Here is a 25,977-nt window from a genome sequence, read left to right on the forward strand (position 1 = left end):
AATGGAGATGGGGAACAGTTTTGTTCCCTATCTCTATTCCACTGGACTAATTACCACGTTATTCACATCAAATGGGCCTTGATCCGTCCACAGGCTGTTCTGAATACGGTCCAACCATTACTGCCAACACTCCTGTCAGCTAGTTGTAAGGCGACAGATTGTGTACCATGATATTGATGATTAACCCTTGATAGACTGGTGTTGTTTAGAGACACTGATCTATCAAGGGCATCCTTCTGTCTTACTCCTTCCTCTCTATCAGTCTGTCACTGTGAGACGTGTTGGTTGGTGTTAGTCCATAGTGATGGTGGCAAAATGGCCCCCCTTCTTCTCCCTCCATCACTTGCTCTCTCGCTTTGTCTCTCTCCAGAGAGATGTAACCCAGATTTCAAAATGAATTGCTGCCTATTCCCCTCCCTCCCTCACTCCCTCCCTCCCTCCCTCCCTATTTCTCTCTCTCTTTTTTCTCTCTCTCTCTCTCTCTCTCTCCTATCCCATCTTCCTCTTGGTAAAACAGAATCAATCTTGAAAAGAGAATTCAACTCTCCATCTCTTCCCCCTCTTCACCCTGTGTGGGTTAACTTAACAGATACATAGCAGTCCACTCCTCCTCTGTCTTCTCTCGTTCTTGGAAAGCTCATCCCTTGTTACTTGCTATTTTTTGTAGGCAGCTCTTTTTCCCAGCTCTTCCTCCCTGCCACCACTAGCCTTTCTCTCTTTCCTTCACTTTTTCTTTTTTGACGTGACCAGCGACAGGTTCAGAGCGATAGCAGGCTGCCTATCAAAGGAGGAGAGATAAAGAGAGGGGGAGAGGAAGAGGAGAAGCCTGCTCTTTGATCAAGTCTGTCAGCCTAAACAACCACAAATACAGGTAATGTCTCTCTCTCTTTTCTCTTGGTTTCTCTCTCTCTCTCTTTTTCTCCTTCCACTTCTATCTCCATGCAGCCTGCCACTCTGTTCCTTATTTGTTGAGGATTTCCCTTTTTTCTTGTTGTTGTTTGTTCCCTTTTCTGTGTTCTTTCAGCCCTCCCTATTTCTGGTAGTCACCCATTGGATCGATTTCCTCCATCTTCCGGTGTGCCATAATCATTTCAACAGGTCCTGTTTGCTATGCTGTACGCTCTCGGCTTATTTACTTATTCATTCAATCTCTGTTGTGGTTTCATTTATCATTCAGCAGTCTGCTACTCCTCTTCTCTCAGTTAAATATTTCACATTGCTATAGTTTTTCTTTCCTCACTTTTGACTCATATAGACTGTGCATGAGATGGAGAAATTAACACAATATCAAATCAGGACAAAGAGTAAGGAGACAGAGAGGGTACCAGTTCTAATATTGGAGTAGGTGGGGGGGGGGGGGGGGGGTGCAACAGGAGGTGCAGTTGACATGTGATAAGGGTGTTTGGTTGTCAGGGCAACTCAGGGTGTTTGGATGTCAGGGGAATGTGTGAGGTTGCAGTTGGTGTGGCGTGGCGTGGCAGTGTGGATAGATGGGGTGAGAGGGAGAAAGCGAGCGAGTATGAAGTGGAACACAGTGTGAATTTCACTAATCGTTCTGTGTCTCTGGGTCTCTGAGGAGAGCTCTGTCTCAATGTGTGAATTAACCTCTCTCCTTTTTATACATTCCCTCTCCCTCCCTCTCCCTCTGCTCCTCCCTCTGTCCCCTGTCTGGGTCCTTTTATACTCTCTCTCTCTCTTTCTCTCTTTCTCTCTCTCTCTCCCTCTCTCTCTCTCTCTGTCTGTCTCTCTTTTTCTCTCTCTCTCTCTCTCTCTCTCTCTGCTCATCCCTCTCTTCCCTGTTTGTGTCATGTTATATTTTCTCTATCCCTTCACCTCTCCCCTACTCCCTCTTAATACTATCCACCCCTCTCATCTCCACCTGTCCTCTAGCCTCCTCTCTCTCCCTCTTTCCTTGTCCCTCCTCTGTAACACTCAACCCTCTTTTTTCTCCATCCTCCCATCCCTCCTCTCCATCACCTCTCCTTTCCCCTCTCCTCCCATCCCTCCAGGCAGCATGTCTACTCCCGTGTCCCCGTCCCCCTCCCTCTCCCCCCTGACCCTGGCCTCCCCCGTGGCCACCCCTGGGGCCTCTCCCCTGCCCTCCCCCCTTTCCCCCCCTCCCAGGGTGCCAGTGTTCCAGAGGAAGGGGGCGCTGAAACACAAGAGGATCATCGAGGTCAAGGACCACCAGTTCACCGCTCGCTTCTTCAAACAGCCCACCTTCTGCAGCCACTGCACTGACTTCATCTGGTAAATACACACACACACAGTGAAATACACACACACACAGTGAAATACACACACACACAGTGAAATACACAAACACACAGCTAAATACACACAAACAGCTAAATACACACAAACAGCTAAATACACACACAGCTTAGTACACACACAGCTAAATACACACACACAGTTAAATACACACACAGCTTAATACACACTCAGTGAAATACACACACACAGCTAAATACACACAGGTAAATACACACACACACACACACAGCGAAATACACACACACACAGCGAAATACAAACACACACAGTGAAATACACACACACACAGTGAAATATACACACACACACACAGTGAAATACACACACACACAGTGAAATACACACACACACAGTGAAATACACAAACACACAGCTAAATACACACAAACAGCTAAATACACACAAACAGCTAAATACACACACAGCTTAGTACACACACAGCTAAATACACACACACAGTTAAATACACACACAGCTTAATACACACTCAGTGAAATACACACACACAGCTAAATACACACACACAGTTAAATACACACACACACACACAGCGAAATACACACACACACAGCGAAATACACGCACACACAGAGAAATACACACACACACAGTGAAATACACACACACACACAGTGAAATACACACACACACAGTGAAATACACAAACACACAGCAAAATACACACAAACAGCTAAATACACACACAGCTTAGTACACACACAGCTAAATACACACACACAGTTAAATACACACACAGCTTAATACACACTCAGTGAAATACACACACACAGCTAAAGACAAAAAGACAGCTAAATACAAACACAGCTTAATACACACAGCTAAATACACCCACAGGTAAATACACACAAAACAGAAAACATGCTTCACTAGTTCCAAGCTCGCCTTTAAAAACATCCCACAAACTGTAGCCCCTGCACAGCCTTCACCTGGTAACCCACACTCACACACATATTATGAATCTGCAGAAACCCACACGTACAAAAACATTACGAATCTGCAGAAACCCACACTTACAAACACATTATCAATCTGCAGAAACCCACACTTACAAACACATTATGAATCTGCAGAAACCCACACTTACAAACACATTATGAATCTGCAGAAACCCACACTTACAAACACATTATGAATGTGCAGAAACACAGACTTACAAACACATTATGAATGTGCAGAAACCCACACTTACACACACATTATGAATCTGCAGAAACCCACACTTACAAACACATTATGAATCTGCAGAAACCCACACTTACAAACACATTATGAATCTGCAGTAACCCACACTTACAAATACATTATGAATGTGCAGAAACCCACACTTACAAACACATTATGAATCTGTAGAAGCCCACACTTACAAACACATTATGAATCTGCAGAAACCCACACTTGCAAACACATTATGAATCTGCAGAAACACACACTTACAAACACATTATGAATGTGCAGAAACCCACACTTACAACCACATTATGAATCTGCAGAAACCCACACTTACAAACACATTATAATCTGCAGAAACCCACACTTACAAACACATTATGAATCTGCAGAAACCCACACTTACAAACAAATTATGAATCTGCAGAAAACCACACTTACAAACACATTATGAATGTGCAGAAACACAGACTTACAAACACATTATGAATGTGCAGAAACCCACACTTACACACACATTATGAATCTGCAGAAACCCACACTTACAAACACATTATGAATCTGCAGAAACCCAAACTTACAAACACATTATGAATGTGCAGAAACCCACACTTACAAACACATTATGAATCTGCAGAAACCCACACTTACAAACACATTATGAATCTGCAGAAACCCACACTTACAAACACATTATGAATGTGCAGAAACACACACTTACAAACACATTATGAATCTGCAGAAACCCACACTTACAAACACATTAAGAATCTGCAGAAACACACACTTACAAACACATTATGAATCTGCAGAAACCCACACTTACAAACACATTATGAATGTGCAGAAACCCACACTTACAAACACATTATGAATCTGCAGAAACCCACACTTACAAACACATTATGAATCTGCAGAAACCCACACTTACAAACACATTATGAATCTGCAGAAACACACACTTACAAACACATTATGAATCTGCAGAAACCCACACTTACAAACACATTATGAATCTGCAGAAACCCACACTTACAAACACATTATGAATCTGCAGAAACCCACACTTATAAACACATTATGAATCTGCAGAAACACACACTTAAAAACACATTATGAATCTGTAGAAACACACACTTACAAACACATTATGAATCTGCAGAAACCCACACTTACAAACACATTATGAATCTGCAGAAACCCACACTTACAAACACATTATGAATCTGCAGTAACCCACACTTACAAACACATTATGAATCTGCAGAAACCCACACTTACAAACACATTATGAATCTGCAGAAACCCAGACTTACAAACACATTTTGAATATGCAGAAACCCACACTTACACACACATTATGAATCTGCAGATACCCACACTTACAAAAACATTTTGAATATGCAGAAACCCACACTTACAAATTCATTATGAATGTGCAGAAACCCACACTTACAAACACATTATGAATCTGTAGAAACCCACATTTACAAACACATTATGAATCTGCAGAAACCGACACTTACAAACACATTATGAATCTGCAGAAACACACACTTACAAACACATTATGAATGTTCAGAAACACAGACTTACAAACACATTATGAATGTGCAGAAACCCACACTTACACACACATTATGAATGTGCAGAAACCCACACTTACAAACACATTATGAATCTGCAGAAACCCACACTTACAAACACATTATGAATCTGCAGAAACCCACACTTACACACGCATTATGAATCTGCAGAAACCCACACTTACAAACACATTATGAATATGCAGAAACCCAAACTTACAAACACATTATGAATCTGCAGAAACCCAAACTTACACACACATTATGAATCTGCAGAAACACACACTTACAAACACATTATGAATCTGCAGAAACCCACACTTACAAACACATTACGAATCTGCAGAAACACACACTTACAAACACATTATGAATCTGCAGAAACCCACACTTACAAACACATTATGAATCCGCAGAAACCCACACTTACAGACATATTATGAATGTGCAGAAACCCACACTTACAAACACATTATGAATGTGCAGAAACCCACACTTACAAACACATTATGAATGTGCAGAAACCCACACTTACAAACACATTATGAATATGCAGTAACCCACACTTACAAACACATTATGAATCTGCAGAAACCCACACTTACAAACACATTATGAATGTGCAGAAACCCACACTTACAAACACATTATGAATGTGCAGAAACCCACACTTACAAACACATTATGAATCTGCAGAAACCCACACTTACAAACACATTATGAACCTGCAGAAACACACACTTACAAACACATTATGAATCTGCAGAAACCCACACTTACAAACACATTATGAATCTGCAGAAACCCACACTTACAAACACATTATGAATCTGTAGAAACCCACATTTACAAACACATTATGAATCTGCAGAAACCCATACTTACAAACACATTATGAATCTGCAGAAACCCAAACTTACAAACACATTATGAATCTGCAGAAACCCACACTTACAAACACATTATGAATCTGCAGAAACACACACTTACAAACACATTATGAATCTGCAGAAACCCACACTTACAAACACATTATGAATGTGCAGAAACCCACACTCACAAACACATTATGAATGTGCAGAAACCCACACTTACAAACACATTATGAATCTGCAGAAACCCACACTTACAAACACATTATGAACCTGCAGAAACACAAACTTACAAACACATTATGAATCTGCAGAAACCCACACTTACAAACACATTATGAATGTGCAGAAACCCACACTTACAAACACATTATGAATCTGTAGAAACCCACATTTACTAACACATTATGAATCTGCAGAAACCCACACTTACAAACACATTATGAATCTGCAGAAACACACACTTACAAACACATTATGAATGTTCAGAAACACAGACTTACAAACACATTATGAATGTGCAGAAACCCACACTTACACACACATTATGAATGTGCAGAAACCCACACTTACAAACACATTATTAATCTGCAGAAACCCACACTTACAAACACAATATGAATGTGCAGAAACCCACACTTACAAACACATTATGAATCTGCAGAAACCCACACTTACACACGCATTATGAATCTGCAGAAACCCACACTTACAGACACATTATGAATCTGCAGAATCCCACACTTAGAAAAACATTATGAATCTGCAGAAACCCACACTTACAAACACATTATGAATCTGCAGAAACCCACACTTACAACCACATTATGAATCTGCAGAAACCCACACTTACAAACACATTATGAATCCGCAGAAACCCACACTTACAAACACATTATGAATCTGCAGAAACCCACACTTACAAACACATTATGAATCTGCAGAAACACACACTTACAGACACATTATGAATCTGCAGAAACCCACACTTACAAACACATTATGAATGTGCAGAAACCCACACTTAAAAACACATTATGAATCTGCAGAAACCCACACTTACAAACACATTATGAATCTGTAGAAACCCACATTTACAAACACATTATGAATCTGCAGAAACCCACACTTACAAACACATTATGAATCTGCAGAAACACACATTTACAAACACATTATGAATGTTCAGAAACACAGACTTACAAACACATTATGAATGTGCAGAAACCCACACTTACACACACATTATGAATGTGCAGAAACCCACACTTACAAACACATTATGAATCTGCAGAAACCCACATTTACAAACACATTATGAATCTGCAGAAACCCACACTTACAAACACATTATGAATCTGCAGAAACACACACTTACAAACACATTATGAATCTGCAGAAACCCACACTTACAAACACATTATGAATGTGCAGAAACCCACACTCACAAACACATTATGAATGTGCAGAAACCCACACTCACAAACACATTATGAATCTGCAGAAACCCACACTTACAAACACATTATGAACCTGCAGAAACACACACTTACAAACACATTATGAATCTGCAGAAACCCACACTTACAAACACATTATGAATCTGCAGAAACCCACACTTACAAACACATTATGAATCTGTAGAAACCCACATTTACTAACATATTATGAATCTGCAGAAACCCACACTTACAAACACATTATGAATCTGCAGAAACACACACTTACAAACACATTATGAATGTTCAGAAACACAGACTTACAAACACATTATGAATGTGCAGAAACCCACACTTACACACACATTATGAATGTGCAGAAACCCACACTTACAAACACATTATTAATCTGCAGAAACCCACACTTACAAACACAATATGAATGTGCAGAAACCCACACTTACAAACACATTATGAATCTGCAGAAACCCACACTTACACACGCATTATGAATCTGCAGAAACCCACACTTACAGACACATTATGAATCTGCAGAATCCCACACTTAGAAAAACATTATGAATCTGCAGAAACCCACACTTACAAACACATTATGAATCTGCAGAAACCCACACTTACAAACACATTATGAATCCGCAGAAACCCACACTTACAAACACATTATGAATCTGCAGAAACCCACACTTACAAACACATTATGAATCTGCAGAAACACACACTTACAAACACATTATGAATCTGCAGAAACCCACACTTACAAACACATTATGAATGTGCAGAAACCCACACTTAAAAACACATTATGAATCTGCAGAAACCCACACTTACAAACACATTATGAATCTGCAGAAACCCACACTTACAAACACATTATGAATCTGCAGAAACACACACTTACAAACACATTATGAATCTGCAGAAACCCACACTTACAAACACATTATGAATGTGCAGAAACCCACACTTACAAACACATTATGAATGTGCAGAAACCCACACTTACAAACACATTATGAATCTGCAGAAACCCATTCTTACAAACACATTATGAATCTGCAGAAACCCACACTTACAAACACATTATGAATCTGCAGAAACCCAAACTTACAACCACATTATGAATCTGCAGAAACCCACACTTACAAACACATTATGAATCCGCAGAAACCCACACTTACAAACACATTATGAATCTGCAGAAACCCACACTTACAAACACATTATGAATCTGCAGAAACACACACTTACAAACACATTATGAATCTGCAGAAACCCACACTTACAAACACATTATGAATCTGCAGAAACCCACACTTACAAACACATTATGAATCTGCAGAAACCCACACTTACAAACACATTATGAATCTGTAGAAACCCACATTTACAAACACATTATGAATCTGCAGAAACCCACACTTACAAACACATTATGAATCTGCAGAAACACACACTTACAAACACATTATGAATGTTCAGAAACACAGACTTACAAACACATTATGAATGTGCAGAAACCCACACTTACACACACATTATGAATGTGCAGAAACCCACACTTACAAACACATTATGAATCTGCAGAAACCCACATTTACAAACACATTATGAATCTGCAGAAACCCACACTTACACACGCATTATGAATCTGCAGAAACCCACACTTACAGACACATTATGAATCTGCAGAATCCCACACTTACAAACACGTTATGAATCTGCAGAAACCCACACTTACAAACACATTATGAATCTACAGAAACCCCCACTTACAAACACATTATGAATGTGCAAAAACCCACACTTACAAACACATTATGAATCTGCAGAAACCCACACTTACAAACACATTATGAATCTGCAGAAACCCACACTTACAAACACATTATGAATCTGCAGAAACCCACACTTACAAACACATTATGAATCTGCAGAAACCCACACTTACAAACACATTATGAATCTGCAGAAACCCACACTTACAAACACATTATGAATCTGCAGAAACCCACACTTACAAACACATTATGAATCTGCAGAAACCCACACTTACAAACACATTATGAATCTGCAGAAACCAATTCTAACAAACACATTATGAATCTGCAGAAACCCACACTTACAAACACATTATGAATCTGCAGAAACCCACACTTACAACCACATTATGAATCTGCAGAAACCCACACTTACAAACACATTATGAATCTGCAGAAACCCACACTTACAAAAACATTATGAATCTGCAGAAACCCACACTTACAAACACATTATGAATCTGCAGAAACCCACACTTACAAACACATTATGAACCTGCAGAAACACACACTTACAAACACATTATGAATCTGCAGAAACCCACACTTACAAACACATTATGAATGTGCAGAAACACACACTTACAAACACATTATGAATGTGCAGAAACACACACTTACAAACACATTATGAATCTGTAGAAACCCACATTTACAAACACATTATGAATCTGCAGAAACACACACTTACAAACACATTATGAATGTGCAGAAACACAGACTTATAAACACATTATGAATGTGCAGAAACCCACACTTACAAACACATTATGAATGTGCAGAAACCCACACTTACAAACACATTATGAATCTGCAGAAACCCACACTTACAAACACATTATGATTCTGCAGAAACCCAAACTTACAAACACATTATGAATCTGCAGAAACCCACACTTACAAACACATTATGAATCTGCAGAAACCCACACTTACAAACACATTATGAATCTGCAGAAACCCACACTTACAAACACATTATGAATCTGCAGAAACACACACTTACAAACACATTATGAATGTGCAGAAACCCACACTTACAAACACATTATGAATGTGCAGAAACCCACACTTACAAACACATTATGAATGTGCAGAAACCCACACTTACAAACACATTATGAATGTGCAGAAACCCACACTTACAAACATATTATGAACCTGCAGAAACACACACTTACAAACACATTATGAATCTGCAGAAACCCACACTTACAAACACATTATGAATCTGCAGAAACCCACACTTACAAACACATTATGATTCTGCAGAAACCCAAACTTACAAACACATTATGAATCTGCAGAAACCCACACTTACAAACACATTATGAATCTGCAGAAACCCACACTTACAAACACATTATGAATCTGCAGAAACCCACACTTACAAACACATTATGAATCTGCAGAAACACACACTTACAAACACATTATGAATCTGCAGAAACCCACACTTACAAACACATTATGAATGTGCAGAAACCCACACTTACAAACAGATTATGAATGTGCAGAAACCCACACTTACAAACACATTATGAATCTGCAGAAACCCACACTTACAAACATATTATGAACCTGCAGAAACACACACTTACAAACACATTATGAATCTGCAGAAACCCACACTCACAAACACATTATGAATCTGCAGAAACCCACACTTACAAACACATTATAATCTGCAGAAACCCACACTTACAAACACATTATGAATCTGCAGAAACACACACTTACAAACACATTATGAATCTGCAGAAACCCACACTTACAAACACATTATGAATCTGCAGAAACCCACACTTAGAAACACATTATGAATCTGCAGAAACCCACACTTACAAACACATTATGAATGTGCAGAAACCCACACATACAAACAAATTATGAATATGCAGAAACCCACACTTACAAACACATTATGAATCTGCAGAAACCCACACTTACAAACACATGTTGAATATGCAGAAACCCACACTTACACACACATTATGAATCTGCAGAAACTGACACTTACAAAAACATTTTGAATATGCAGAAACCCACACTTACAAATACATCATGAATGTGCAGAAACCCACACTTACAAACACATTATGAATCTGTAGAAACCCACACTTACAAACACATTATGAATGTGCAGAAACCAACACTTACAAACACATCATGAATCTGTAGAAACCCACACTTACAAACACATTATGAATGTGCAGAAACCCACACTTACAAACACATTATAAATCTGCAGAAACCCACACTTACAAACACATTATGAATGTGCAGAAACCCACACTTAGAACCACATCATGAATCTGTAGAAAACCACACTTACAAACACATTATGAATGTGCAGAAACCCACACTTACAAACACATTATGAATGTGCAGAAACCCACACTTACAAACACATTATGAATGTGCAGAAACCCACACTTACAAACACATTATGAATGTGCAGAAACCCACACTTACACACACATTATGAATCTGCAGAAACCCACACTTACAAACACATTATGAATCTGCAGAAACCCACACTTACAAACACATTATGAATCTGCAGAAACCCACACTTACAAACGCATTATGAATCTGCAGAAACCCACACTTACAGACACATTATGAATCTGAAGAAACCCACACTTACACACGCATTATGAATCTGCAGAAACCCACACTTACAAACACATTATGAATCTACAGAAACCCCCACTTACAAACACATTATGAATGTGCAAAAACCCACACTTACAAACACATTATGATTATGCAGAAACCCACACTTACAAACACATTATGAATCTGCAGGAACCCACACTTACAAACACATTATGAATCTGCAGAAACCCACACTTACAAACACATTATGAATCCACAAAAACCCACACTTACAGACACATTATGAATGTGTAGAAACCCACACTTACAAACACATTATGAATCTGCAGAAACCCACACTTGCAAACACATTATGAATCTGCAGAAACACACACTTACAAACACATTATGAAAGTGCAGAAACCCACACTTACAAACACATTATGAATCTGCAGAAACCCACACTTACAAACACATTATAATCTGCAGAAACCCACACTTACAAACACATTATGAATCTGCAGAAACCCACACTTACAAACACATTATGAATGTGAAGAAACCCACACTTATAAACACATTATGAACGTGCAGAAACCCACACTTACAAATACATTATAAATCTGCAGAAACCCACACTTACAAACGTATTATGAATCTGTAGAAACCCACACTTACAACAAATTATGAATGTGCAGAAACCCACACTTACAAACACATTATGAATCTGCAGAAACCCACACTTACCAACATATTATGAATCTGTAGAAACCCACACTTACAAAAACATTACGAATGTGCAGAAACCCACACTTACAAACACATTATGAATCTACAGAAACCCCCACTTACAAACACATTATGAATGTGCAAAAACCCACACTTACAAACACATTATGATTATGCAGAAACCCACACTTACAAACACATTATGAATCTGCAGGAACCCACACTTACAAACACATTATGAATCTGCAGAAACCCACACTTACAAACACATTATGAATCCACAAAAACCCACACTTACAGACACATTATGAATGTGTAGAAACCCACACTTACAAACACATTATGAATCTGCAGAAACCCACACTTGCAAACACATTATGAATCTGCAGAAACACACACTTACAAACACATTATGAAAGTGCAGAAACCCACACTTACAAACACATTATGAATCTGCAGAAACCCACACTTACAAACACATTATAATCTGCAGAAACCCACACTTACAAACACATTATGAATCTGCAGAAACCCACACTTACAAACACATTATGAATGTGAAGAAACCCACACTTATAAACACATTATGAACGTGCAGAAACCCACACTTACAAATACATTATAAATCTGCAGAAACCCACACTTACAAACGTATTATGAATCTGTAGAAACCCACACTTACAACAAATTATGAATGTGCAGAAACCCACACTTACAAACACATTATGAATCTGCAGAAACCCACACTTACCAACATATTATGAATCTGTAGAAACCCACACTTACAAAAACATTACGAATGTGCAGAAACCCACACTTACAAACACATTATGAATCTGCAGAAACCCACACTTACAAACACATTATGAATCTGCAGAAACCCACACTTACAAACACATTATGAATCTGCAGAAACCCACACTTACAAACACATTATAATCTGCAGAAACCCACACTTACAAACACATTATGAATCTGCAGAAACCCACACTTACAACCACATTATGAATCTGCAGAAACCCACACTTACAAACACATCATGAATCTGCAGAAACCCACACTTACAAACACTCCAGGTCTCCATAGTTCACTGGCCACCTCTTCCAGCTTCCCACTGACTCTAAAACTGCGGCCACTGCACCAACTTCATCTGGTAAAACACACACACACCATTAGACAGTACAGTGTGTGTACACATACCCAAAACACACACAGTAACACACGTGTTCATGCTCACACAGTCACCATACATGACCCAAGACTGGTTGGAAGCCCAGTATCACTTACAGTAAGCTCATTCTGGCAGACACAGCCAAAGCAGGCCAGTGTAGAATCTGTGTGTGCACGTCTCTGTGCGTGGATGTGTGTGTGGACATAATGTGGAGAGGGTAGGCTGAGTGCCTCTCCTCTTGCCAACAACCTCTGGGAAGTTTCCAGTACATTCCGGTGAATGGCTGTCAAAGTTACAGTATGATTATTTAACAAAGGAGAAAAGATAGATATGGTAGTGCTCTCAGATTTCGGTTTGGTCGTTTTAAAAATACACATCACAAAAATACTATAGCACTCCAGACAGCAGTCTTACACACGAGTTACAGGCATCTCTCCATCTCTCCCTGTCTCCCTGTGGAGATTCTACTGGTTTCCTACAATAGACATGATAAAATAGATCAGTACTACACAGTTCAAATCAAATCCTCTAGGGCTGTATGCTATTGACAACAAACACCAGGGGATTGAAAGGAGACTTTCTATTGTCAATTCTCTGCCTGCAGAGCCTTTGTCAAGACTTCACAAGGTCTCCTCTCCATTCCCCTGGTACAGCAATAGATCGCTACATATTATCATATGACAGCCATGTATACGTGGTGGATGTATGGCTGAATAAATAGATATGTAACTTTAATATGATTCAGAGGGGTTGGGTTGAATGCGGAAGACACATTTCAGTTGAATGCATTCAGTTGTACATCTGACTAGGTAGTCAGTTTCCCTTTCCCTACTTTCCTAATATAATAGGATTGTCCAGATAGATGCTTTTGGCTTGTCTTCTGTCCTGTCATCCTATGACCATCAGGTGGTGCTGTTTGGCCTGTCTAGTGTAGCTCTGCCTCTCTGGCACTCTCTGGTGGACAGTACAAAGAACTGTCATAGTACTGAACCACCTAGAGTGGTTTACACTCCTCGTCTCCTCTCCTTCATCTGTGCTGATATGGAAACACTGCAGAGGTGAAACCAATATGGCGGATGTCATTTCCCCTCCTTCACTAGGTCACAAGCCTGTCGCTGTCAGACAGAGGAGAGGAGAGGAGAGGAGAGGAGAGGAGAGGAGAGGAGAGGAGAGGAGAGGAGAGGAGAGGAGAGGAGAGGAGAGGAGAGGAGAGGAGAGGAGAGGAGAGGAGAGGAGAGGAGAGGAGAGGAGAGAACTCTCTGGGACTATTGAGATGAACCTGGGGGGGTACTTCAGTGTGATCCTCAAGGGCCCTCTCTCTGTAGGGTGCTGTTCTCCCACCTCTCTGCTGCTTACCTTTTAATCAGCAGCTGATTCACAACAGGAAACTGACTGAGTGGACTCTTTAGCCAATCAATGGCTTTAATTATTCAATTAGGATCTAAGGAGACAGGAAAGCAGAAGAATGCAACTCTGGAGGAGGATGAGGGGGAGGGGGTAAGAGGAGAAGGAGAGGGGGGGAGGAGGAAGAGGAGGAGGAAAGGGAAGAGGAGGGGGAGGGAGGAGGAGGGGGTGAATGGGTGTTTGGTGTGAGTGTGAGAGAGGCAATAACCCCCCCCCCCCCTCCTAGTTGACCTGATCAGCACTACAGTAAGTGTAGTAATCTACAGAGATGTCCTGCAGCGCACTCTCAGACATTCTCACTGTATTTCTGCTGTTTTATTCCATAAAAGCCGTCACAAGGACATGTATTTGCCATAACACCCCCGTAATTCTGAGGGTTTCTGCTGACAAAGGCTTTATGGACGAAACGCGTCCTTGTCGGCTGCTGTTATTTGATAAAACAAAAGAAGGAGCCATATCTATAAGTGCTATAGCCATCTTGATTTGTTAACATTGGATTGTTCGTGGGTTACAGCACTGCACCAAATGATGCATATCTTTCTGTTCAGGCCCATCTGCTTATCTTCCACTGAGCAGGCCAGTCCTTTCAGTTGTGTGGTATGTAAGATCAGTGATGGTTTCTGTGTTGTGTTATGGTTTGTTCCACACAGGGGAATTGGAAAGCAGGGATTTCAATGTCAAGGTAAGGATTATTGGATCATAAATTATCATTAATCAGCCGATCGTTACCATTTTTTACATTTTGTCCGAAGACGTTAACAGTATTTCTAGTCCTTAACCTCTAAGAGCAAGGCAAGGCAATAGTACCATTGATGAAGGAATATTTATCTTGGTGTTGATTGATGCATTGTGTTTTTGACATTGAACCCCTAGTGAACAATCTTGATCACAATGACATTCAGCAGTTTGATTTGACAAGACTAGAACACATCCATTTTCCACAATATTCTTGGAATCAGATGAGGTTTTTATAAACAGGGACAAATGGATGTGGATGTAGTAATGTGTGATTGTCTTTCTGCTCTGTGTTTTGTGGCAGTGTGCAGTTTCTCTGTCCACAAGCGATGTCACGAGTATGTAACGTTCACCTGTCCTGGAGCCCCCACTGCTCCTTCAGAAGTGAGTCTATCTTCCACCTTCTCCCAGCTTTTACACTCTCCCTCCCTCCCTCCCTCCCTCCCTCCCTCCCTCCCTCCCTCCCTCCCTCCCTCCCTCCCTCCCTCCTCCCGTATCCATCCATCATTCCACACAGCCACAAACACACACCTGTCCCTCTGTCTGTCATTCCTCCACTCCGCCTTTACTATCATTCATCCTTATATAGATCTTTACATCTCTCCATCCATTCATGCCTCCACTCCACACTTCCCTTTTCAGGCCTCCCTCACTCCTCCCTTTCTTTCACCAAGCCATCCAGAGAGAGGAAGAGAAAGAGAGAGAGAGAAAACAAAGAGGAGGGAGGAGTGAGGGATCCAGGTTGAGAGGAGGAAGAGAGAGAGGAAGACTGAGAGACATGAGCAGAGGTAGAGAGGGTGAACAGATTGCTCCCTCTCTCTGTCTCTCTTTGGGATTTCAAAGAGGTTTGTCTTTTTTCAGACTTTTATCTGCCAGCTAAATAAACTGGATCAGAAATTAGGTCAAAGAGAGAGAGAGAAAGAGAGAGAGAGAGAGAGAGAGGGAGTGTGTGCACAAATTAGTGTGTGTGTGTGTGTGTGTGTGTGTGTGTGTGTGTGTGTGTGTGTGTGTGTGTGTGTGTGTGTGTGTGTGTGTGTGTGTGTGTGTGTGTGTGTGTGTGTGTGTGTGTGTGTGTGTGTGTGTGTGTGTGTGTGTGTGTGTGCGAGGGAGAACGATTGACAGGGCGAAATTGTGAGGAAGAGCTTGGCTCAGAAACTACCTGATGGAGAGAGAGCGAGAGTTGGCAGAGAATGAAAGAGGTGGGGGGTGTTCTCAAAGTAAAGCTCAAAGGGTGTGAGATGGGGTTTGGGGAGTAGAGAGGATGAGGAGAGGAAGACAGACAGTTAGAGAGGAACGGGGATGTGGATGGGGAAGAAACTGATAAGCTGAAAAGCAGATAGAGATGATTCAGGCTTCCCCAGGAACACATCCCATTAACATATCGAACTCTCTTCCCAGCAGAGAAATCTAATTGGTTGCCATGAATATACCACTTTCAATCTCTCCCTCGTTTCTCCCCGTTTCCCCCCCGTTTAACATGTCTGTCTGTCTATCTCTCTCAATGACTTACTACTCTCATGTCTGTCTGTCTGTCTCAATGACTTACTACTCTCATGTCTATCTGTCTATCTGTCTGTTTGTCTCAATGACTTACTACTCTCATGTCTATCTGTCTGTCTATCTCAATGACTTACTACTCTCATGTCTATCTGTCTATCTGTCTGTCTGTCTGTCTCAATGACTTACTACTGTCATGTATATCTGTCTGTCTGTCTCAATGACTTACTACTCTCCTGTCTGTCTGTCTGTCTGTCTCAATGACTTACTACTCTCATGTCTGTATGCCTGTCTCAATGACTTACTACTCTCATGTCTGTCTGTCTGTCTGTCTGTCTGTCTGTCTGTCTGTCTGTCTCAATGACTTACTACTCTCATGTCTGTATGCCTGTCTCAATGACTTACTACTCTCATGTCTGTCTGTCTGTCTGTCTGTCTGTCTGTCTGTCTGTCTGTCTGTCTGTCTGTCTGTTTGTCTCAATGACTTACTACTCTCATGTCTATCTGTCTGTCTATCTCAATGACTTACTACTCTCATGTCTATCTGTCTATCTGTCTGTCTGTCTGTCTCAATGACTTACTACTGTCATGTATATCTGTCTGTCTGTCTCAATGACTTACTACTCTCATGTCTGTCTGTCTGTCTGTCTCAATGACTTACTACTCTCATGTCTGTATGCCTGTCTCAATGACTTACTACTCTCATGTCTGTATGTATGTCTGTCTCAATGACTTACTACTGTCATGTCTATCTGTCTGTCTGTCTGTCTGTCTCAATGACTTACTACTGTCATGTCTATCTGTCTGTCTGTCTGTCTCAATGACTTACTACTCTCATGTCTGTCTGTCTGTCTGTCTGTCTGTCTGTCTGTCTGTCTGTCTGTCTGTCTGTCTGTCTGTCTGTCTCAATGACTTACTACTCTCATGTCTGTCTGTCTGTCTCTCTCAATGACTTACTACTCTCATGTCTATCTGTCTATCTGTCTGTCTGTCTCAATGACTTACTACTCTCATGTCTGTCTGTCTGTCTCAATGACTTACTACTCTCATGTCTGTCTGCCTGTCTCAATGACTTACTACTCTCATGTCTGTCTGTCTGTCTGTCTGTCTGTCTGTCTGTCTGTCTCAATGACTTACTACTGTCATGTCTATCTGTCTGTCTGTCTGTCTCAATGACTTACTACTCTCATGTCTGTCTGTCTGCCTCAATGACTTACTACTCTCATGTCTGTCTGTCTGTCTGTCTGTCTGTCTGTCTGTCTGTCTGTCTCAATGACTTACTACTCTCATCTCTATCTGTCTGTCTGTCTCAATGACTTACTACTCTCATGTCTGTCTGTCTTTCTTTCTTTCTGTCTGTCCCTCTGTATGTCTATCTCTCTCTCTCTCTGTCTCTCTCTGTCTGTCTGTCTGTCTGTCTGTCTGTCTGTCTGTCCCTGTCTCTTTCTCTCTCTCAGGACTTGAAGAGTAAACACAGATTTCGACCTCAGACCTACACTTCTCCAACGTTCTGTGATCACTGTGGTTCTCTGCTCTATGGCCTTATCCAACAGGGCATGAAATGCTCCTGTAAGTAACCAGACGTTCGGTTTTAAGTTTTATTACCCAAAATGTTTATTTGCAGGTTCCTTCTCGACAATGCAACAACAATAAGACATAATAAAAGATAAGAATACCAACATAAAGTAAATGGCTCAGTAGACTAGAATAAACATTTTAGCATAAGTATAGTACAGGAAGGTACAAGTTATAATCCAATATTTACATGTGTTTTGGGGATGGGGGATTGGGGGGGAGGGGGGGGGTTAAATTGTGCAGTATTTGGCAATCATAATAAGAGCAGCAGTTGTGATGTGTGTAGCATGAATGTACAGTATATGTGTGTAGTATGAATGTACAGTATATGTGTGTAGCATGAATGCACAGTATATGTTTTTGTAGCGTGAATCTACAGTATATGTGTGTAGCATGAATGTACAGTATATGTGTGTAGCATGAATGTACAGTGTATGTGTGTAGCATGAATGTACAGTATATGTGTGTAGCATGAATGTACAGTATATGTGTGTAGTATGAATGTACAATATATGTGTGTAGCATGAATGTATAGTATATGTGTGTGTAGAATGAATGCAGAGTATATGTGTGTAGCATGAATGTACAGTATATGTGTGTGTAGAATGAATGTACAGTATATGTGTGTAGCATGAATGTACAGTATATGTGTGTGTAGAATGAATGGAACAGTATATGTGTGTAGCATGAATGTATAGTATATGTGTGTGTAGAATGAATGTACAGTATATTTGTGTAGCATGAATGTACAGTATATGTGTGTAGCGTGAATGTACAGTATATGTGTGTAGAATGAATGTACAGTATATGTGTGTAGCATGAATGTACAGTATATGTGTGTAGCATGAATGTACAGTATATGTGTGTAGAATGAATGTACAGTATATGTGTGTAGCATGAATGTACAGTATATGTGTGTGTAGAATGAATGTACAGTATATGTGTGTAGCATGAATGTACAGTATATGTGTGTGTAGCATGAATGTACCGTATATGTGTGTAACATGAATGTACAGTATATGTGTGTAGCATGAATGTACAGTATATGTGTGTAGCATGAATGTACAGTATATGTGTGTAGCATGAATTTACAGTATATGTGTGTGTAGCATGAATGTACAGTATATGTGTGTGTAGAATGAATGTACAGTATATGTGTGTAGAATGAATGTACAGTATATGTGTGTAGCATGAATGTACAGTATATGTGCGTAGCATGAATGTACAGTATATGTGTGTAGAATGAATGTACAGTATATGTGTGTAGAATGAATGTACAGCATATGTGTGTAGCATGAATGTACAGTATATATGTGTGTAGAATGAATGTACAGTATATGTGTGCAGCATGAATGTACAGTATATGTGTGTAGCATGAATGTACAGTATATGTGTGCAGTATGAATGTACAGTATATGTGTGTAGCATGAATGTACAGTATATGTGTGCAGCATGAATGTACAGTATATGTGTGTAGCATGAATGTACAGTATATGTGTGTGTAGCATGAATGTACATTATATGTGTGTGTAGAATGAATGTACAGTATATGTGTGTAGCATGAATGTACAGTATATGTGTGTAGCATGAATGTACAGTATATGTGTGTGTAGAATGAATGTACAGTATATGTGTGTAGAATGAATGTACAGTATATGTGTGTAGCATGAATGTACAGTGTATGTGTAGCATGAATGTACAGTATATGTGTGTAGCATGAATGTACAGTATATGTGTGTAGCATGAATGTACAGTATATGTGTGTAGCATGAATGTACAGTATATGTGTGTAGCATGAATGTACAGTATATGTGTGTAGCATGAATGTACAGTATATGTGTGTAGTATGAATGTACAGTATATGTGTGTAGCATGAATGTACAGTGTATGTGTGTGTAGAATGAATGTACAGTATATGTGTGTAGCATGAATGTACAGTATATGTGTGTAGCATGAATGTACAGTGTATGTGTAGAATGAATGGACAGTATATGTGTGTAGCATGAATGTACAGTATATGTGTGTAGCATGAATGTACAGTGTATGTGTAGCATGAATGTACAGTGTATGTGTAGCATGAATGTACAGTATATGTGTGTAGCATGAATGTACAGTGTATGTGTAGAATGAATGGACAGTATATGTGTGTAGCATGAATGTACAGTATATGTGTGTAGCATGAATGTACAGTATATGTGTGTAGCATGAATGTACAGTGTATGTGTAGCATGAATGTACAGTATATGTGTGTAGCATGAATGTACAGTGTATGTGTAGCATGAATGTACAGTATATGTGTGTAGCATGAATGTACAGTATATGTGTGTAGCATGAATGTACAGTATATGTGTGTAGTATGAATGTACAGTATATGTGTGTAGCATGAATGTACAGTGTATGTGTGTAGCATGAATGTACAGTATATTGTGTGTAGCATGAATGCACAGTATATGTGTGTAGCATGAATGTACAGTATATGTGTGTAGCATGAATGTACAGTATATGTGTGTAGCATGAATGCACAGTATATGTGTGTAGCATGAATGTACAGTATATGTGTGTAGCATGAATGTACAGTATATGTGTGTAGCATGAATGCACAGTATATGTGTGTAGCATGAATGTACAGTATATGTGTGTAGCATGAATGTACAGTATATGTGTGTAGCATGAATGTACAGTATATGTGTGTAGCATGAATGTACAGTATATGTGTGTAGCATGAATGTACAGTATATGTGTGTAGTATGAATGTACAGTATATGTGTGTAGCATGAATGTACAGTGTATGTGTGTAGCATGAATGTACAGTATATGTGTGTAGCATGAATGTACAGTATATGTGTGTAGCATGAATGTACAGTATATGTGTGTAGCATGAATGTACAGTATATGTGTGTAGCATGAATGTACAGTATATGTGTGTAGCATGAATGTACAGTATATGTGTGTAGTATGAATGTACAGTATATGTGTGTATTATGAATGTACAGTATATGTGTGTGTAGCATGAATGTACAGTATATGTGTGTAGCATGAATGTACAGTATATGTGTGTGTAGCATGAATGTACAGTATATGTGTGTAGCATGAATGTACAGTATATGTGTGTAGTATGAATGTACAGTATATGTGTGTAGTATGAATGTACAGTATATGTGTGTAGCATGAATGTACAGTGTATGTGTGTAGCATGAATGTACAGTATATGTGTGTAGCATGAATGTACAGTATATGTGTGTAGCATGAATGTACAGTGTATGTGTGTAGCGTGAATGTACAGTATATATGTGTAGCATGAATGTACAGTATATGTGTGTGTAGCATGAATGTACAGTGTATGTGTGTAGCATGAATGTACAGTGTATGTGTGTAGCGTGAATGCACAGTATATGTGTGTAGCGTGAATGTACCGTATATGTGTGTGTAGCATGAATGTACAGTGTATGTGTGTAGCGTGATTGTACAGTATATGTGTGTGTGTGTTTTCTTACCACGTGTTATTTGCTCTATGTGTGTGTGTGTGTGTGCTTGTGTTGGTGCATCTATACTTGTGTGCGTGTACTACAGGTTGTGAGATGAATGTCCACAAGCGTTGTGAGAGCCTGGTGCCCAGCCTGTGTGGTCAAGATCATACAGAGAAGAGAGGCAGGATCCACCTGACCGTCCGGGGAGAGAACGAGGACATCTTCATCACAGGTCAGAACTAAGTGGCTAGAATAGTTGTCCCTAACCACTGATAGAGACAGGGTTTACATGTCTCTGTCACCCGGTGGTGTAAAGTACTAAGTAAAAATACTTTAAAGTACTACTTAAGTCGTTTTTTAGGCTACCTGTACTTTACTAAATATATTTTTGACAACTTTTACTTTTACTTCACTACATTCCTAAAGAAAATAATGTACTATTTTTACTCCATACATTTTCCCTGACACCCAAAATTGCTTGTTACATTTTGAATGCTTAGCAGGAGATGATAATGTGTCACGTTCCTGACCTGTTTTATGTTATTTTTGTATGTGTTTAGTTGGTCAGGGCGTGAGTTGGGGTGGGCATTCTATGTTTTGTGTTTCTATGTTTAGGTCACTTGTAATTAGCATTATATGGTTCTCAATCAGGGACAGGTGTTTGACGTTTTCCTCTGATTGAGAACCATATATAGGTTGGCTGTTCACACTGTTTGTTTGTGGGTGATTGTCTTCCATGTCTGTGTCTGCGCACCACACGGGACTGTTTCGGTTTGTTTGTTCGTTAGTTGTAGTCTGTACCTGTTCGTGCGTTCTTCATGTTATATGTAAGTTCTCATGTTTTAGGTCAGTCTACGTCTTTATTTGTTTTGTAGTTTATTCAAGTGTTTTTTCGTGTTTTCGTCTTCGTCTTAATAAATCTATATGGATTCAACATACGCTGCGTTTTGGTCAAATCCCTACTCCTCCTCTTCGTCTGAAGAGGAGGAGGACACCCGTTACATAATGGTCCAATTCACGCACTTATCAATTGAACATCCCTGGTCATCCCTACTGCCTCTTATCTGCCGGACTCACTGAACACAAAGACTTCGTATGTAAATAATGTCTGAGTGTTGGAGTGTGCCCCTGTCTATCTGTAAAAAAATATTTATATGAAAATTGTGCCGTCTGATTTGCTTAATATAAGGAATTGGAAATTATTTATACTTTTACTTTTACTTTTGATACTTAAGTATATTTTAGCGTGTACATTTACTTTTAAAACTTAAGTATATTTAATAAACAGAATACTTTTAGACTTTCACTCAAGTAGTATTTTACTGGGTGACTTTTACTTTTACTTGAGTCATTTTCTATTAAGGTATCTTTACTTTTACTCAAGTATGACAATTGGATACTTTTCCACCACTGCTGTCACCCTACCATTCGCACTGTCAGGTACTGACAACTAGACGGAGTGGGGGAGCTGAATACAGGCACACACTCCCACAAGTAATGCTCTCTGTGGTGCATCTACAGATGCCCTATCTTAATTTGATCATCCTGCTTGTAGCAGAATTTTCATGCACAGAAGGAATTGCAAACTTGTAGTGTTTTCAAGTTTAAAAAGGCATCTAAAGTTTGTAATTGCAGACTTGATTTGCCCTAATACAATTTGTATCATCCCCTACAAAAAAATGTACGTTCATCATAATCCACATAATATTCCCATTTCCTGTTGCTGCAGGATTATTTTCCTGCTGTGAGTAACTGGGTCAAATTAAGATATGGCATCTGTATGGCCATCTATGCTATCCACTGTCTAACTCTGTCTCTCTCTCTCTTTCTCTCACCCTCTCCCTCTCTCTGTCCCTCCACCCCCCTCTCTACCCCCTCAGTGCGGGAGGCTCGTAACCTGATCCCCATGGACCCCAACGGCCTGTCTGACCCCTACGTGAAGCTCAAGCTAATCCCTGACCCCAAGAGCCAGAGCAAACAGAAGACCAAGACTATCCGCTCCACACTCAACCCCGTCTGGAACGAGAGCTTCACCTTGTGAGTGTGTGTGTGTGTGTGAGTGTGTGTGTGTGTGTGTGTGACGATGTGTGTGTGAGTGTGTGTGAGTGTGTGTGAGTGTGTGTGAGTGTGTGTGAGTGTGTGTGAGTGTGTGTGAGTGTGTGTGAGTGTGTGAGTGTGTGTGTGTGTACCAGTAGTTCTAGAAACTATGCACAGAGAACTAGACTTGTGTTAGCCCTAGGAGATTTATCTCAGTGGACTAACATAGCCTTGAGGTGTACAGATGACTGGAGGTCGGATAATGCTTAGCAGGACATGATAATGGTCCAATTCACGCACTTATCAATTGAACATCCCTGGTCATTCCTACTGGTCATCCCGCTTTCACTCCCATCTCTCTCCCCAGCTCAGTGCGCGGGCGGCAGTGGGACCGTCGTCTGTCGGTGGAGGTGTGGGATTGGGATCGTACGTCTCGGAATGACTTCATGGGATCGCTGTCGTTCGGAGTGAGCGAGATATTCCGTCACTCAGTTAGCGGCTGGTTCAAACTGCTGGATCAGGATGAGGGAGAGTACTACAACATGCCTGTCCCTGACGAAAATGTAAGACATACTCTCATGCAGTGGATTATAGGTAGTGGAGTTAGAATTATAGAATACATATATTATATATAACTATTGGTATATAAAGGTATATTTAGACTTGGAGCATGACCAAACAAAATGTGTGTGAGGTCCCTCACTTTGGCCACCAGGGTGCAGGAGCTTCATTAAAATACACACATTGCAGGTTTGTGGTCGTGTGTGACAGTTTTATTATAACTAAGCCCTCTCCCCTCCCCCCTCCTCTCTTCAATAGGAGCCTAGTGGTCTAGATGCTATTCCCCCCTCCCTTCTCCCCCCCTCCCTGAGGCCTGCCTCTTTGTCTGTGTCTGTCCCTGTCCCCGTGTCTGTCCTGTCCCCCTCAGCCCCGTCAGTCCCCTGTCTGGCCACCCTACCTGCAGGACCGGTCAAGCCCAGGGTTTGCCTCCAGGACTTCAACTTCCTCATGGTGCTGGGAAAAGGCAGCTTCGGAAAGGTACTGAAACACACCTACACCTGTCTGTATACACAATGTAATAAACATAACACACCTGTCTGGAGACACACTGTAATAAACATAACACACCTGTCTGTAGACACACTGTAATAAACATAACACACCTGTCTGGAGACACACTGTAATAAACATAACACACCTGTCTGTATACACACTGTAATAAACATAACACACCTGTCTGGAGACACACTGTAATAAACATAACACACCTGTCTGTAGACACACTGTAATAAACATAACACACCTGTCTGTATACACACTGTAATAAACATAACACACCTGTCTGTAGACACACTGTAATAAACATAACACACCTGTCTGTAGACACACTGTAATAAACATAACACACCTGTCTGTATACACACTGTACTAAACATAACACACCTGTCTGGAGACACACTGTAATAAACATAACACACCTGTCTGGAGACACACTATAATAAACATAACACACCTGTCTGTAGACACACTGTAATAAACATAACACACCTGTCTGTAGACA

At 40.1% G+C, this 25,977-nt stretch overlaps 1 protein-coding gene across 1 annotated transcript; it reads left to right on the top strand.

The window, feature by feature from the left end:
* On the top strand, positions 1-25,838 carry LOC129841916 (protein kinase C alpha type-like). The gene is made up of 9 exons (XM_055910278.1): positions 1-871; positions 2,010-2,250; positions 15,756-15,787; positions 16,145-16,224; positions 18,795-18,906; positions 22,483-22,611; positions 24,260-24,416; positions 24,784-24,979; positions 25,236-25,838. The coding sequence occupies exons 2-9, from the start codon at positions 2,015-2,017 to the stop codon at positions 25,563-25,565; spliced, it is 1,272 nt and encodes a 423-aa protein (XP_055766253.1). The 5' UTR covers positions 1-871; positions 2,010-2,014; the 3' UTR covers positions 25,566-25,838.
* The last annotated feature ends 139 nt before the right edge of the window (positions 25,839-25,977 follow it).

The sequence above is a fragment of the Salvelinus fontinalis genome, unplaced genomic scaffold (assembly GCF_029448725.1).
Source record: "Salvelinus fontinalis isolate EN_2023a unplaced genomic scaffold, ASM2944872v1 scaffold_0002, whole genome shotgun sequence".
Classification (NCBI taxonomy): Eukaryota; Metazoa; Chordata; class Actinopteri; order Salmoniformes; family Salmonidae; genus Salvelinus; species Salvelinus fontinalis.